This window comes from Oryx dammah, unplaced genomic scaffold (genome assembly GCF_014754425.2).
Source record: "Oryx dammah isolate SB20612 unplaced genomic scaffold, SCBI_Odam_1.1 HiC_scaffold_9, whole genome shotgun sequence".
In the NCBI taxonomy this organism is placed as follows: Eukaryota; Metazoa; Chordata; class Mammalia; order Artiodactyla; family Bovidae; genus Oryx; species Oryx dammah.
The window spans coordinates 49,859,490-49,877,666 of NW_024070193.1; the positions used below are offsets into that span (position 1 = coordinate 49,859,490).

The window sequence follows — 18,177 nt, forward strand, 5'->3', positions numbered from 1 at the left end:
ATACACCAAAACTTCAACTCCCCTGACAATACAGCACAATCATCATGCAGATGGAATAATCAGATGTGGCTCCGCCTGATCATTGTGAATCCAGTGACAGTAATTCAACTGAAACACCACAATTTAATGCTGTGTTTTGGTCATGATCTTCGAATACAATTCCAAAAAACGCCTGCTTGTCACATGTCGTGTACACTGGTGCATTTGATCAAATCTGTTCAGAAGTCTGTCTATATGTACCAGGATGATTCAATAATTCAATATTCAACATGGTGTTCTGATCTTTAGGAATTCATCACTGATTCACGGTTTTGTTATGTAATAGACACATGTAATCTGTAAGAAGCCAAGCAAGTTTCTTTCCTCTCTTTGACTATCAGGTGATTTAGCCCAGCAGGGTAGGTACAGCTTACTAAGGGGTAACAAGTTCTAGGCTAGTTAGCTTTGTTAGTTGAAGTTAATTCTATGTGCCCCCTCCTAGTGTTATTTGGGGTACCAGGGGGACATATCAATACAAGGTTTAATGTTCAGTCTTTTCTTTATTCGATCCTTTCTTTTCATTCCACCTACCACACAGGCGCACTTTAAAAAACCTGCCTCTAAAGAGTACATCCCATTAAAGATGCAGCAGAGACAGATGAATTCATATTTATCCTTAATTATACCTAATATAAAAATAACTCTAAATAACAACACAGTAAGTATCGGAATATCTTTAGATTTACACAGCTTTCTTTTTAGCAGCATTTGGGGAAAATGACCTAATGAGTTCAGAAAACTACAGAATAAAATATAAGCCCATACAGGCTGGCTAATTTAAAGTGACAGAATACAGTTTATTCCATAGTCATAAACTACACCACCACTATGCAACAGGCCTTTCATCAGCAGTGGAAATGCACTATGCTTGTGCTAGATAGGCAGCCACCAGCCACAGGTGGCTTCTAAGCATCTAAACTGTCAGAAGTGCAACTGAGGAACAAAATTTTTAATTTTTATCAATTCAAGTCGAAACCTAATTACCCACATATGGCTAATGGCTACCATATGTACACTGAGGCAAGCTCAAAGCAAATTTTTATTACACCAAAAAGACTCCAAGCACATATTTTACTAAGAGTCTGCCATGGAACACTACTCTTCCACAAAAAGGCAGGCATTCCACGTGGTCTTTAACTACTGCCTTTATCTGGAATGCTACCGCACAGTGGCAAATAGGGAGAAACAGAAGGAAACCCTTGTGTAAATGAAAGACCCTAGCACCAAATATAGAATTATTTTTAAGAGCTAGAGGATCCTTAGAAATCATCTAGTCTGATCCTTTCATTTTATAGTACATAAAACAAAAAAATGCATCACAAAAAGGTTAGGGGTCAACAAAGTTGGAAAGCTGGACCAGCATTCAGATCTTCTGACTCACCATACCACTGAACCAATCAAGACACTGTCCTACACTGGCCAAATCCAGATTTAATTACACAGAAAGAACATGAAGAAAGGGGCAAGGTATCCTAGTTTTGTACTCTGGAATACAAAGAAAGCTTCATTTTCCAGGTATTTCTAAAGGAGTATTAAAACTGCCAAAAGGCTTTTTTAAAAATTAATCACCAGAAAGTCAATAGAAAAAGATTTCAGCAATGTTTTTAGGTACCATTTACAAGGCAGACTATTCCTTTCTTCCACAGTTCAGAAGACAAAATATTTTCACTGTCTTGGGAATCCTTATGAGTATAAACGATGAATGAACAGGACAATGCCTTCAAAGAGGGGTATCTATCTTTTAAGGCTTCCTGGAAAATTATGTTTGATACATTTAAGTTAGATAAATGGAAATGAAACATACCCTGTTTTTTAAAGTTCTCTTGGAGGTGTTTTTTTTTTTTTTTTTTTAAAAGCTCACAGCCCTCTGAATACACCTGGACACATCTGACAATAAATATTTGATTCAAGGGTGGAGCTATCCCCCTCAGTTTTTTTTTTTTAATTAATTCACTTATTTTAATTGGAGGCTAATTACTTTACAACATTGTAGTGGCTTTTGCCATACGGTGACATGAATCAGCCATGGGTGTACATGTGTCCCCCATCCTGAACCCCCCTCCCACCTCCCTCCGCATCCCATCCCTCTGGGTTGCCCCAGTGCACCAGCTTTAATGCCCAGTTTCATGCATCGAACCCAGACTGGCGATCTATTTCACATATGCATGGTTCAATGCTATTCTCTCAAATCATCCCACCCTCGCCTTCTCCCCCAGAGTCCAAAAGTCTGTTCTTTATATCTGTGTCTCTTGCTGTCTTGCATATAGGGTCATTGTTACCATCTTTCTAAATTCCATATATATGTGTTAATATACTGTATTGGTGTTTTTCTGACTGACTTCACTCCGTGTAATAGGCTGCAGTTTCAACTACCTCATTAGAATGGATTCAAATGCGTTCTTTTTACTAGCCGAGTAATAATATTTCATTGCGTATATGTACCACAGCTTTCTTATCCATTCGTCTGCTGATGGACATCTAGACTGCTTCCATGTCCTGGCTATTGTAAACAGTGCTGCGATGAACACTGGGGTACACGTGTCTCTTTCAATTCTGGTTTCCTTGGTGTGTATGCCCAGCAGCGGGATTCCGGGGTCGTATGGCCCCCTCAGTTTTAAATTAGGAAACTTCACAAACTGCATTTGCTCTTTCAGATTCCCAACACGTCACTGCTTCAGACACCCAGTTTACAGACAGCAGTACTGGCTAACCTAAGACTATCTGGGGGCCAGAAAGACACAGGCTCTTTTCTTCTTGGTCCGTCCACCTCCCACTCCACCATTAGCACACAGGGCACCCTCGGATCCCTTTGAATTCCAGCTCTGCCAACAACTAAAGTTATTCACTTTGCCAATCCTTTATCACCTACCTATAAAATGGAGAGAGTGGATCTTACAATGGGGACTGAACACGTATGTAAAAGGTATGAGTACAATGCTGGCACACAGACATGCACTCAACATTAGCTTCATTCCTGAGCCTCATACTCCCGTGTTCCCTATTCAGATCCAACAGCCCACTCATGGGCAAAAAAGTGCTACAATTAGGAGAAATTTTAATACAGGAAGATTCTTCCTTCTAGTCATCGATAACCCAATTGTCTAAGCATTATAAATTTATTAGTAATTTATATTTTACACTGTGATGCTCACATGCCAACTTCTATGATAAGTTCATAGACAGAAAGCAGCCAGAATGACAAGGATAGGATAAGAAGTTAGAGGAAGAATCAGTTTGAACAAAGTGCCAGAAAGGGTCGGAATGTTAATTATTCTATCTGAAATTAAACCCCACCTTCTCTGCCTGTTCAAATCCTACCTATTATTAACCCAAACTGCTCCTTTCAATGTAAAAATTAAATATTAGACTTTTAACATAGGCTTTTCTTATTTAATGCTTTGATCTGCCCTAAGATATTAAAATCCTAGGCAATTTAATTTGAAAACTATAATATATAACTATAAGAGGAAATTAATATTTCCACTTTGGCAATTAAGAATTATTTCTCTTAACTCATGCAAAAATATTCTTAAGACATCACCAGTAATATTAAGCCAGTTACATGCAGAAGACCCTTAAATTATAAAATAAGCTAGCTTTAATAACAAGAAAACAAACACATACATGAAGAGTTGCTTAATTTTAAGTAACCAAATATCTTTTCTCTCTCTTTTCTAAAATATCACAATGAGAAGTATGATGAAGTTTTAAAATTTGTACGTAAATACAATCATAAATATTTAAATTCTGGTTATACCTGAAAATGCTATTCTAGAAGGGATTTGCTTATGAAAGTTGCTTGTTAGGCAGCAATTAAACAGTGGTTCTTAACCTCTTAGGGATCACAGACTCCTTTTGAGAATCTGATGATAAAAATTCCTGTGGCCATTTTCACATGAAAACATACACATACTCAAAACCTGGCATGAGAAGTCCTTACCCCATCCCCCAAGCCTATCCACACACCAAGCTCGGAACCCCTGCAATCAGAGGCAGCTAGGGCACTTATCAACACTGAAAAAAGCTCAAATTTAGCAATACTCACAGTAACTCATACATTACTGGTTGCAATTTGCTCTTGCAGCTAACAAATTTGGGAGTGACAGTGTAAGACTTGAAAGGAAACTGAGAGAACTAACAACATAAAAGTAATTTTCAGAGGGGATGAAAGAATGATTTGGTTCATCTTTCTATGAAGAACCTGATATAGCTTTTTAAAAAAGAGAGAAAAGAAGAAAGGGGCAGGGGAGGAGAAGGTGGGATGGAGGGGGTGGGCAAATTTTAGGGACAGAAGAACAAATCCACAGAGAGAAAACACATTCATCTACTTAGTCTTTCTTGGTCAGGAGCATTTATGAGATGAGCGTGAGGCTGTAACTACAACAAAAATGGCTGGACTCCAAGCACACATTTGGTCCACTACAGGCAGAAGAGACACTCGCTGACCTTTAGGTTCAAACATGGCAAACACTCCCACTTGGCAAATGATTAGTCAATGTTTTACTTTGAGACTGCATATTTCAGCAACTGATCACAACATGCAGGGCAGGCAATTCTGGCCTACCAGCCACTTCTGAATCTGTCCCCATTTCCGGTCAAAGGGATGATGAGAGTGCTAGAAATGCAAAAGTTTCACAAACTCAAGCTTCCAACACACTGCCTGCTACGGAAAGCCTTAAATTAATCACACACATTTGTCCTGAAAGGCAATGATTGTTCATTCAAAGTTACACGTTCAAAACACACAACATACTAAGCTAAATATGTTCAGTCTGCAGCTTAGAGAACTACGAATAAAACTTAAACTTAATAACTCTATTCTTATAGTTCACTACAATTTTAGGAGTATAAAAGACAATGCATTGTATTGTACCATTTCATCTCAAGCCAAGAACTGCATTCAATATTTGAAGCTATGAGGTAAAAAAAGAAAATTAGCAAGACATTAACTGCTTTTGGCTTTGTTTTTGAGCTGTGACAATATGGACTCTATACACATCTCTTTAACTCATTAACAGAAAATTCACCACAAACCTCAAAATAAAGTGTTTAATATTGCCCTGCAGCTTTTCTCCCCCTTTGAACTAAAACATCAGAAATGGTTTTTATGGGAACTTTCAAAGTCAGGTCAGTGGCAGAAGGAAAGAATAAAAAAGAGTATTTGTTTTCTTTTAAAGCAGCCCAATTTCTATATGTCTAGTTAGAAATTTTTTCTTTTTTGCTTTTCCCAGTGATAATTAAAACAGATGGAAATGTATTAGCCATACAAAAGTGTAACATAAAACTAATCATAATCCCACCACAAATAAACCAAAGTACTGAGAGTAATCACTTCTTTCCAGTAGTTTTTGATCTATACATGGATACTAGTTTTCGTAACACAAGACTGGAGTCCTAAAAGTGCTACAATTGTGGTATTTTTTTTTCCATTTTCTTATATGGAGATTTTCCTCCATTATTAAGTATGCTTACAAACTATAAGGCTGTATTATTTCATAGAGCTTAACTATGTAGCTATCACAATATAGTTAAAATTCTAGGACATTTAGGGCTACAGTAAATAATTCTGTCATCTCTAAGCCTTCTCTGGCTATTACAAGGACTTTATAACACAACAGTAACTTATGACAAGAGGTATATAGGTGTCTGCTGTTAATTTCAAACAAATATTGCACTTAACTTGCTGACAGAATGGCTCGTCAAAACACACACATCAAGTTACTCTATTCCCAGTATTTCAAAAAGAACCAGGTTTACTTCAGAAGGAAACTAGCCACGTATTGATTTTGGGGGGGGGGGGAGGGGGAACAACACAAAATCAGGGTTATTTCCCCCAATTACCTCTTTTTGCTGCCGTTCCAGTTCTCTCATACGGATATCTCTTGCTTCTGCCCGGGCAGCCCGTTTTGCTGCCAGTCTTGCCTCTGCCTGAAAAGTAATAGAAAGATTCAGCTTTATTTAAAAACCAGTGCCTCTAGCACCACACCTCTAGACCAGCTTGGAGGATAGAGACCCAAAAAGAGTGGGGACACGGGGTTGTCCACCAGCAGCCTGATGACCTCTTCAGTATACACCCCCTCCATAACTCACTTCTTTTTCTAGTTCCAGAGTCTCCTGAAATCTGGGCCTTTATGCACTAACTGTCTGACTTGATGACATATTCAAAACAGCTTACACTGTTCATTGTAGGTTTCTCCAAACTTGCTTTTTCCAGAATTTCTTTCCCCATCAGTTTAATCATACAAATTAGAAATGTCAGGGCTGGCCCCTATTTCACTGTGGGTATCGCCAATATTCACTCTCCAAGTGCTGTCAATTCTTGACCAACTCTTGGGTTGAGTTTCCCTCCAACTCATCTTGCTTTCTTTATGCTCACTATTCCTGCTTATTTCAGGAACTCTTCCTCTCTCTCTCTCTCTCTCTGAGATATACTTAACATGCCATCAGATTCACCACTTAAAAACATACAATTCAATGGGTTTTTAAGTATATTCACAAAGTTGCACAATTATCATTACCATCTAATGATACTTTCATTACCCCAATACCCATTACCCAACTCCAGCCCCTGGCAACCATCAGCCTACTTTCTGTCTCTATGAATCTGCCTCTTCTGGACACAGCATATAAATGAAATCATATAATAAGAACTCTTTATCTCTTGGACACTGCAACTGCCTCCCAATCCATCTACCTGACTCCAGACTCGACTCTACAATTCATCGTCTATGTGGTTACATGACTGCCAGTCTGCCTTACAAAACGCATTTCTGATCAAAACAATCATTTTGCTCTGTAAAATACTCCAGGAGCTCCCCTTCACTCACTGTTAAAGCAAAAATTCCATAGACCAGCACAAAGAGAAGACAGGAGACGAACAGCAAAAACAGAGATAAAGTTTCTCCCAGTCAGTTCTCTGCCTTTCTTCCCCAGTTGGCCCCAACTTCACCAGCTGCATCCACCCCCCTCCATTCCTGGTCCCCATCTCCTGGGCTGGGAGGTTCAGCCTCTCTTCACAGACTGTTTGCTGGCAGGAGGTATTCTCCCTTCTCTCTCATTCAGCGACCATACTACTTTCTATTAAGAGTTCCTCCAGCCCCTCTGTCACTACGCACACGCCCCTACTGTGACTTATTACACTGTGTTAAACGTATTATATGGTATTAAAGATTCTGTCGCCCCGCAACTTTCATGCCTCGATGTCTGCTAAACAAACAAGACATTTCCAGGCCATGGGCCAGTGTATCAAGGAAATGAGGCAACAAAACAGCCTGATGTACCACATGAAACTAAAAAATCTCTGGTTTCTCTGGGAGTGGTTTCCTGGGTTCTTGGCCGCATTGTAACTCTGATTCAGATCCCTCCTCTGATAAGGACAGAAGCTGCTGCTTCTCTTGTTCTGATAATATTTGTGCCCAAGTCTCACAGTAGGAGGGCTTCCCAGCTAGCACAACAGTCAAGAATCTACCTGCCAATGCAGGAAACACAAGAGACGTGGGTTCCATCCTTGGGTCAGGAAGATCCCCTGGAGTGGGGGCAAGAATACTCCAGGATTCCTGCCTGGGAAATCCTATGGGCAGCGGAGCCCGGTGGGCTCCGTACAGGGGGTCACAAAGAGTTGGACACAACTGAGCAATTAAGCCTGCAGGCACACTCACACTAAGAAGAGACTCAGCCAAGGTTTAGAAGGATCTACTGTGTGTAAGCACTACACTGAGTGCAAAAAATACAGAGTAGGACATGCCATTTCTGCCTGAAGACTTCACAGTCTAGCTGAGAGAGACAAACACACTGCTTAAAAGAAGGACACTTGCAGGGAGGGGCAATGGGTTTTGCCAGGCAAGGTCACAGAAGGCCTCTAAGAAGCACAGACAGTGTAAGAGTTACTACTAACTCAACTATCTCGATTTTGGCATTTTCCTAGTCAGTTTTACATGTGTTTTAGTAGCAAAAACCCTGCAAAGTGAATTGCAATCTACCATCCTTAAGCTCTCACACCGTCATCACCAGAGCAATTAGTTTTCTCACATGAATTTTCCAATGGCCTCTATCTTTAAAACACCTACACTCAGACTTCCCTGGTGGTCCAGTGGGTAGGGACTCACCTGGCAATGCAGGGGACATGGTTCAGTCCCTGGTCAGGGAAGATTCCATATGCTGTGGGGAAACTAAACTCCTGCACCACAGCTACCGAAGACTGCCTGCCCAGAGCCGACGCTCCACAGCAAGAGAAGCCTCTGCAGTGAGAAGCCCTCATCCTATCATGAAGAGGGGCACCAGCTCACTGCAGCTAGAGAAAGCCCACTCACAGCAACAAAGTGACCCAGCGCGGCCAAATAAATAAGTAGTTAATTTAAAAATATACCTACACTCTCCACCTTCTTTCCCCCTCTATGAATGATCACCACCTTCTTACCAGAATGTGTATTTTACAAAAAAAGACTTTAAGGCTAAATTATGCTTCAGCACATAATAAATACATCTACACTTGCAGCCTCCCTTAGAAATTTATCAAGAATGCTGATTTAATCCTTCTGATATCTGCGGCCAATTCTGCACAATCTATTCTAAAATGGGAGTTCTCTAACCAAATGGAATTATAAGTAATTGAAATTTATTCTCTAATAAATTCTCTTGCACAACAAAAGGGAAGGACCTAACTGCTGTACAACAGAAAGACCACGGGCTTCAGAACCACAAACATACCCTTCTCTTTGCTACTTAGGCAACTCTAAGCAAAACTTGGATGTTACCTCCCTTGGAGATAGTATTAAATATAGCAAGCTTTAAGAAGATAAAGAGGTTTCAAAACTACTTTATCTGTTTCTTTCTTATTCATTGCTTCCAGGTTCCTGATAGCAGGAATAGCAAGGGGCCAGCGGTCACTCCAGTCTGGTAAGACAAGAGGTGCACTCTATTCTTACACTGATACATTTTTACTTTTTTTTAAATTATGAAAGTACGATAATACATTTATAGGAGACTTGGAAAACACAGAACAAAATTACAAATAGTATTACAAGCATTTTAAATAGATAAATTAAGATTTTTAATTGGAGTTTCAAAATCAAATTCTCAAAAATTAATAAAATACATAAAAAGTAGAAAGATATAATAGACCTGAAAAGCACTGTGAACCAATCCAACATAATTAGGATTTATACAATTTTCACACAGCAGCAGGATACAAATTCTATTCAAATTCTCATAGATTATAAACCAGGAGACACTGGAACATATTCAGGGGCATAAAACAAGGTGCAAAAATTTCCTGGTCTAAAGGTACTGAAAGCATACAGAGTCTGTTCTCTTAACACTGTGGAATTATGCTAGAAATCAATATCAAAAACATTTGAAATTAACCCCCATATTTTCAAGTGCAATATGACATTTACTAAGAGAGATCTCTGACTCAGCCACTGAAAGCCTCAATAAAGTTACAAGACTGGAAAAACACAGAGTGTGACTGCAAAGAAAGCATTTAAAGGAGAAATTACTATCGAAACAAGAGCCTAATGTCAAAGATACTTTAAAAAACCCATGTATACGGAAATTAAATGTCCACTTAAATGATGAGTGTGTATAAGAAATCATAACAAATAAAGTTAGAAAATATGTGTAACAGAATAAAAACAAAAAGAGAATTTATCAGAATTTGCTGCATGTAGCTAATGCTGCTCAATGCAACTAAATATAACGTGAAATTTTAAATAAGGTATGAAAACAAATAATAGATCCTAGCATAAAATTTTGTAAGATTTGAATAAAACCTGTACTTTAGTTAATAATACTGTGAAGTGAAGTGAAAGTCACCCAGTCGTGTCCGACTCTTTGCGATCCCATGGACTGTACAGTCCATGGAATTCTCCAGGCCAGAATAATGGAGTGGGTAGCCTCTCCCTTCTCCAGGGGATCTTCCCAGCCCAGGCAGGTCTCCAGCATTGCAGGCAGATTCTTCACCAGCTGAGCCATAAGGGAAGCCCAAATAATACTGTGAAAGAGAAAGTGAAAGTGAAGTCGCTCAGTCGTGTCCAGCTCTTTGCGACCCCATGGACTGTAGCCTACCAGGCTCCTCAGTCCATGGAATTTTCCAGGCAAGAGTACTGGAGTGGGTTGCCATTTCTTTCTCCAGGGGATCTCCCCAACCCGGGATTGAACCCAGGCCAGGGATCAAACCCAGGTCTCCCGCACTGCAGGCAGACACTTTACCGTCTGAGCCATCAGGGAAGCTAAAATAATACTGTATCATATGTTAATTTCACGTTTGTTTGTTTACAACAGTATTTCTTTATATTCTCAGAACTGGATTAGAAGTTTCAAGTCTCATTCAAAAAATTTTTTAAAAATCACTAAATAATAAGCTTTCTAGACTTTTAGCCATAATACTAGATATACTGATATATGCTTAAACAGTCAAATTATAGGTACACAAACCACACTTAAAGTAGCAACACCAGCACCCTCCCCTCAGGATACAATTGTGGCAAAGAGCTACCATAGCTTAGTTTTAACCCACTCTCACAGGTACGAAATAAAAAAGATAAAACAATAAAGGACCACAAGGATTGAATTAAGTTCAAAACAAAGGTTGGTTAATAAAAATGAAACATAGAATCACCACTTGACCCAATAATTCCACCTCTGGGTACATACACAAAAGGAAAGTAAAGACTCAAAGAGATGTTCACACACCAAATGTTCATAGCAATATTACTCATAAGAGCCAAAAGGTATAAACAACCCAAATGTCCATCGGCAGATGAATGGATAAGGAAAATGTACACACATTTTCCATACAATGGAATATTACAAATCCTTTAAACAGGAGGAAGCTCTGACTATATGCAACAACTTTGATGAATTTTGAAGACACTGTTGAGTGAAACAAGCCAGGCACAAAAGAACAAATATTAAATGCTTCTGCTTATCTCAAGTTTCTAAAATAGTTAAATACCACAGGGATAGAAAGTAGAACAGTGGTGTCCAGTGTGGGAAGGAGGGGATGGGAGTTGTTATTTTAACGGGTACAGAGTTTCACTAAGGATGCTGAAAAAATTCTGAGGATGGGCAGAAGTCGTGACTGCACAGCAGTTTAAATGTACTTAACGTCACTGAACTGTACACTTGAAGATGATCAAAATGACTGACTTCATGTTATGTTTATTTTACGACAAAAAAAGTTTAATTTAAAAGTTAGCATAAGACATGAGTGAAATCAGAAGTATTTAGGAGCCTAAATCATGGTCTTTTATGCTGATATGACCCAAACTTTTAAGTAAGGTTAATAGGAAAATTCAGGAACTGGAAATTCAGGTTCAGAAATTACCTGTAAATCTAGTAAGCACTGGACCAGGTTTCTAAACATGAAGAACATTCCAACAAAGACAGTCGAGAAATAACGATCAAGCTCTGGCAACGTATCAGGACCCAATTCAAAATGTACTAATTCTGTAAAGGGGGGATCCTCACCTTTGCTCTTAATATTTATAAAACTGAACAGTGCTTTGAGAATGATCTTCATAGAATCAAAACTCAAACTTTCAAGATGACAGAAAAGATGAGACTTCACACTAATATTACTACCATCATCTGGGCACTTAGCAAAGCTAGATGATTATTTTCCTTTAATTCACAAAGTAACCCCTTGAGGTACAGAAAGATGAAGTGATTTGCCTGATATCCCATGGCCAGCAAGTACTGGAACTGAGATCCAGACCCTAAGAATCTGATTCCAGTTCACGCTCTTAACTATGTTGCTACAACTTATATCTTTATATCCCAAGTATAAGAACATGTCCTTAGGCAAATAACAAAAGTTTACTTTGGATGAATTATCCTATGATTTTCAACTTAGCATAGACTCTCTCTTTTCTGTGAAAAGGTACTATTCTGGTTCTCTTTTTTCTTTGACCAGGACTTTATACCAAATGTAGTCAATCTTCTGTTACACACAGCCTTTCTTCTCGTTTTTTCACTCCCCATTTTCAACTATCGACTAACAAGAATGACTCAAATCTTACATCTCGGGCTCTGACCAAAATCAAGACTTACATTTCTAACTGTTTGGTGGATCTCTTGTCATGCACTAACAGTGGATAAAAGCAACCTCATCCCCATGAATACTCTATGCTTCCCTGTTTTTCAGTCTCCAGAAGTGAAACCCTTGTTGAAAACTCAGCCTCAGGGATTCCTACTTCTTAATCAAACTTTCTTTACACTATCCCTTGAATCCAACCTTTAATTTTCCTTCCAAGCAGGTCCCTACCACTTTCATCTATGATGCTAACTAATTCTAACTTCACTTTCTCCATTCCCACTCTCCTCCTATCCCTGCTCTTCCATATTACACACTGCTGAATTCACCAAGAACCGACGCATTGGAAAAGACCCTGATGCTGGGAAAGATTGAAGGCAGGAGGAGAAGGGGACGACAGAGGATGAGATGGTTGGATGGCATCACTGACTCGATGGACATGAGTTTGAGAAAGCTTCGGGAGTTGGAGATGGACAGGGAAGCCTGGGGTGCTGCAGTGCTTGGGGTCGCAAAGGATCGGACACGACTGAGTGACTGAGCTAACTAAATTCACCAACACCCAAAAGCATCCTTACACTGTTACAACTTTAAATTTGGATTCTGTTACTGCCTAGTCAAATAAACATAGGCAAATGGGCTAAAATAAACTCAGTGTGGCTCCCACTGGCATCCCAAATCAGCAACTCAACCAAGGCCAATCCTATTCTAAGTATCTGTCCTGTGGGTCTACAAGTAAAGCAGGATCTATCCCCAATGGACAGTGCCCTGTTTCCTTGGAATATAAACCCCATGTCAAATTTCACTGTAAACTATTCTAGGGGGAACAACATTATATTCATTTAAAAAAACAGTTTGAATCCATCATCCTAAGAGTCAAAGGCAAGAGTTTACTATACAGCTATATAACAAGGTAAATATATGTATAGACATGTAAAGTTATATAACAATAGACATATAAAACATAGATGGATGTGTCTATATACGGAGACACACACCCTCCCTACTATGATGTGAACTCCACCCTCCCCAGGGACCTTGCCTCAACTATCTGATCTTTCTCCTGCCTGCACTCTCTCCCTCTATTGGTTTGTCCTTCTCATCCTAAGTAGGTTAAAAGTCTCTATCTTTAATAAACAAACAAACTAATGGGGAGTTCCCTGGCGGCCTAGAAGTGAGGATTCAGGGCTTTCACTGCCATGGCCCTGGTTCAGTCCCTGGTTGGGGAACTGAAAGCCCATAAGCTGTGTGGCCAACAGACAGACTGTCCCATTCTGGATCGACTCTGTCTCATCTTCTCTTGGAGATGGAGAGGGATAACTATTCTCTCACCTCCCTCCTCACTCTCTTCAAATGACTGCTTCCTGGCTTCTGCCCAAATCATTTCAGGAAACTTCTCATGCCAAAGTCACTCATGACCTCTGACTACCAAACCCAGTAGAATTTTTCTCTTCTTATCTTGCTTGTCCTTTCTGGATTTCCCATATCACTGCCACTCCGCTCCTTCTGAAACACTCCTCTCCGGGCTTTCTGCAATGCCACTCTCCCCTGGTTTTCCTCTTGACTCCCTGATCTGCCTTCTTCAGAGTCCAACATGGGCTACCTCCTGAAACTTTAATGTAACCAAAGCTTCCAGACTTCATCTCACTCTCTTCACCCTATGTCCACCCTAAGCTCTCTCCCTGGGTGATAGTGAGTCTGCAAATCTCTGCGTCCAACACAGACTTTTCTTTCTCAGTCCTTTCGCAATTGGCTGTCCCACTGGAACCTCAGATGCAAAGCATCACAAACGAACTTATCTTTCTTTCCCTTAAAGTCCCTCTTCCTCTTTATATCCCCATCAGTGCTCCCATTACCTCCAAAACTGAAACAAAGGATCGCCATAAGGCTCCTCTCTGTTTTTAGCCTCTATCCACACCCAGTCACTATATCTCAACTATCTATTTCATCAAGATTCTCTCTCTACCATTTCTTCAATCCAAATTCCCCCCTCCTTCCCCACTGTCACTGCCTGAATTCAGGCTCTCATCACCTCTCCCGATGACAACAAAGCCTCCTAACTCATTTTCTCCCTACCAGTCACTCTACATGGTGGCTAACTCTGGAAAAGGTTTTACCCTTCAGTGGCTCCCCTCAGCTGCCCCAATAAAATGTAAACTCCTCAGCATACAAATCCCATCCTGATCAGGCCCTCTGGCCTCTCCAACATTAGCTCCCACTCCCTCCAACCTCTCTTCAGCCAAACCAAGCTGTTATTCTGGCAATTTCCCACATATTCTAGCTGTTTCACACCCCCATGCCTGAGAACACTTAGAAAGTGACACAAAAACCCGTAAAATGATCCTGTTTATAATGATGCGTGTTAGAACTTTTGGAAGAGCAGCAGGAAGGCTACCTCAGGATTCTACTACAGTGGCTCCCTGCTGGGGCAGGGAAGCGGAACCAGGACTAGGGATGACATGAAAAGGGCCCTAAGCTTGGTTTATGATGTCTTCTCCCTTCCTTCTTATCTTTTTAGGAAAAGGTCTGAAATAACTGTCCCCAAAGGACAGCATCATTTACTGTAGACTCATGGGTGCTTACACTGTTACTAAAACCTTTCTGCATTCAACCTTTTTCAAGAAGAACAGAACACGAAAACACACTCAAATGCCTTTAAAAGAACAGAAACCTCTAGCTTTTGAAACTTTTGTCCCACTATCATATGGGACAGTTTTAAAGGGAGGCAAATTCAAATTTCATGATCAGACATAAATGCACTGAATAGAGCCAAATGTGGAACTGCCAGCCTGCATGTACATCCATAATACAAAATCCACGCAACTGGCATGAGAAAGAAAAATAAGGTGTGTGTGTGTGTTTGTCCCTCAGCTATGTCCAACTCTCTGTGACCCCACAGAGCCCGCCAAGCTCCTCTATCCACGGGATTTCCCAGGCAAGAATACTGAAGTGGGTTACAGTTTCCTTCTCCAGAGAACCTTCCTGATCCAGGCATCAAACCTGGGTCTCCTGCATTGCAGGTAGATTCTTTACCATCTGAGTTATTTAGGCCTTTACAGACTACGCTTTAATTTCAAGAAATCTGAAATACAAAATCATACAAAGTGAAACTGTCAAGGAAAATGACTAATTCAGGTAACTAGGTCTCAAAGAGTTTACTGTGTTTAATTTTGTTTATTCTTCCATGACACTCATGCCAAAAGAACACTGAAAGACAAGCTGAGACATAATATTTATTGTGTTGCTATGGTTTCCAAATTAACAAATAAGAATCATTACTCAACTTCCTAGCAACTTCCCTTTAGTAGAAAATCTTGGGTACCATTTTTCTTAATTTGATCTTACAATATCAACTTTTCTTTTTTTTTAAAGCTTTTGGTAGTTGAAAACCAACTATATAAACTTTCCTGGGCATAAATAACAATATTAGATAAAATCTAGGGAATTTTAATCCACTTTCTTCTGATGTCTAACAACTGTATCTTCTTTTTATTCAGAAATCTTCTGACAGCAAAATATTCTTTCAGAATGAGAGAAGAAATTTAAGATTACAGACTTTATTACTGAGGTTTGAATACAATCTAATAAATAGATAGCACAGGAAAGCTGAAACTTTGGCTCAGCAATGACATGTCTTGCCAAAGGAAAATGTGATTCACAGTCCCAGCAGAAATACTGTGTATGTCTTGGGGGCTGGGGGTGGGGGTTGCTAGTAATAGCTTTATATTGAGGATAATGATACTGTGCTATCTGAATTTTTTCTCCAAATGCCTATAAGTCACAGGAATGGTGAAGATAATGACAATGAATTTTATACCAAACATATTTTAGTCACACTGACACAAAACTTCAGGCTTATAATCCTCTCTTAATTCTGGTTAGAGGGATAACTCCAGGGAACAGTGAGACACCAAGAGGAACGCTGGCCATCACAGAGCCAGGGCTCTGGATTGCAGGGGGAGGGGTGCCCCAATCACACCGGCCCCCTCCCTTTGCCTTAATTTCAGTGGGTAAATAGGAAAAAAAAATGAAGACAGGTGCATTCATGCACTAATGCCACTGGAAAGATTCCTAAATGACTAAAAGTGGCAACTCTTTCAAAGCATTTGTCTAATAAAAACATTAAGTACAGGACTTCCCTGGTGGTTAAAGATTCCGCCTGCCAATGTAGAGGAAATGAGTTCCATCCCTGGTCTGGGAAGACCCCACAGGCCGCGGAGCAACTAAGCCTGTGTGCGCCACAGCCGCTGAAGCCCGTGGACCTAGAGCCCGTGCTCTGCAACGAGAGCAGCCACCGCAGTGCGAAGCCCGTGCGCCCCACCAGAGAGCAGCTCCTGCTTGCCACCACCAGAGAAAGCCCGGGCAGCAACCATGACCCAGCACAGCAAAAAGTAAAGCAAAACACCAGTGACTACAAAGCAACAGAAGTTTTTAAGAAAACGCTTAACTGGGCAGAAATGGAAAGAAAAGCATTCATTTTTCATAACTCTGGAAAGTTAACTCATATTTCATAATCTTTTATAAATTTTGTGTACCACCACTGAGCATATTAAAGAAGAGTAATTCTGCCTTCTGTGGAGTTAACTTTTCAGACAAGTCCAATTGGGACAGAACAATCTGAACCAAACACAAAAGGATGATCAAAGAAAGTGTCAACATTAGGAAGACTCGAGATATGACCTGGAGTTCTTTAGGGCTCAGCCCGAGGAGGGCCTATCCTCAACTCTACACTTTGTCTCTAGACAATCTCATCCACAACTCATGATTTCAATCACTTTCTACATGCGCACAAGTCTCAGATGTGTATGTAGAGCCCAGACCCTCCTTTGAGCTCCTGACCCAAACCCCCAAACTGCTTCTTCAAAATCTCCACAGACACATTAAATACCACACAGCCTAACATAAACTTACGGTCTTCCCTCTGCAAACGTTCTCCACGCACTAACGTTGCCTACCATCCGACTGGATGCACAACCCCAAGCCCCCCGCCCTGCTACCCAACCACTGCCACTCACTAAGCATCTTCTCTGTCTCCATTCCAGCCATCTCCCCTCATCCCCACAGTCGTCACTTTAGGCCCGGCCACCGCTGGCTCTCATGACTCATCTCCCTGCAACCACTACAGTCTCCTTCTGGTATTATTAATAATAGCATCTCCAACCCACAGGAAAGTCGTCTTTTGAAGGCACAAATCTGATCACGTCATACCCCTACATAAAATCCTTCATTTTTCCCCTTTCCTCTTTAGAATGCAGACCAAAATCATATTAGGTTCTCAACCTAAGCCTTACTGACATTTGAACCAGAGAATTCTTTCTTGGGGGGGAGCTGTGCTGTGCACTGTGGCATTTTTAGCAATATCCCTGACCTCTCCCCACAAATGCCAGTAGTGACAGGCAAAAATATCCTCATACGTTGCCCACTGTTTTCTGTGGGACACAGTCACTCACTGCTGAGGGCCGCCAGCCTACATGATCTGGCTCCTGCCTGCCTCTCCAGCTGCTCTCCTCCTTGCTGTCCATGTCAGAGTTAGCAGTGACATCCTGGAGGTGCAACAGTCAGGGTGTAGGGGCCCACGTGTGCCTGTCAGCCGGGCACCTTTCTATGCGGCCTTGGGCAAGGTGCCTCACTTCTCCATGCCTTGGGTTCAGCATGGGTAAAATGGGAGCAGCAGACCACCCCACAGAGTTGTCAAGAGGATTAAGTCTGTTTAAAGGGCTCAAAACAGTGCCTGGTACATAATTAGAGCTCAGCAAAAGTCAGCTGGTGCTATTCCTTGAATTCTCCATACCTTTCGGCCTCAGAAGCTTGTCCCATGTTCTTCCCTCTGACTGTAAAGCTCTTCCTGGAATCTGACAGCTCCTCCTAAATCATTCCACTCCTCCTTCAAAACTCAACTGAAAGGGCGCTTCCTCAGGGAAGGCTTCCCAAAGCCATCAAACATGTCAAGTCCCCCATCACACACTCTTCAATAAAATCATTTACTGTTCACTCAAAGCGCGGCTGTAAATAAATATATTATTACGTTTGCTCAATTTTAAGAATGCCATTGGTTGTAACATACACTGACAACCACAGCTTTCAAGACAGAAATTACAATATTAAAT

General features: G+C 40.7%; 1 protein-coding gene across 14 annotated transcripts in view; it reads right to left on the reverse strand.

Annotated features, from left to right (window-relative positions):
* LRRFIP2 (LRR binding FLII interacting protein 2) overlaps positions 1 to 18,177 on the reverse strand; it is a 110,814-nt gene that overhangs the window by 59,410 nt on the left and 33,227 nt on the right. For 9 of the 14 annotated variants that reach the window (XM_040246243.1, XM_040246245.1, XM_040246248.1 and 6 more), the window contains exons 3-4: positions 5,881 to 5,967; positions 4,604 to 4,654 (exon numbers count right to left, since the gene is read on the reverse strand). In XM_040246243.1, the coding sequence (XP_040102177.1) occupies positions 4,604 to 4,654; positions 5,881 to 5,967 (138 nt within the window). The remainder of the gene's footprint in view (positions 1 to 4,603; positions 4,655 to 5,880; positions 5,968 to 18,177) is intronic. The other 5 variants (XM_040246253.1, XM_040246252.1, XM_040246247.1 and 2 more) reach the window with 1 other exon arrangement.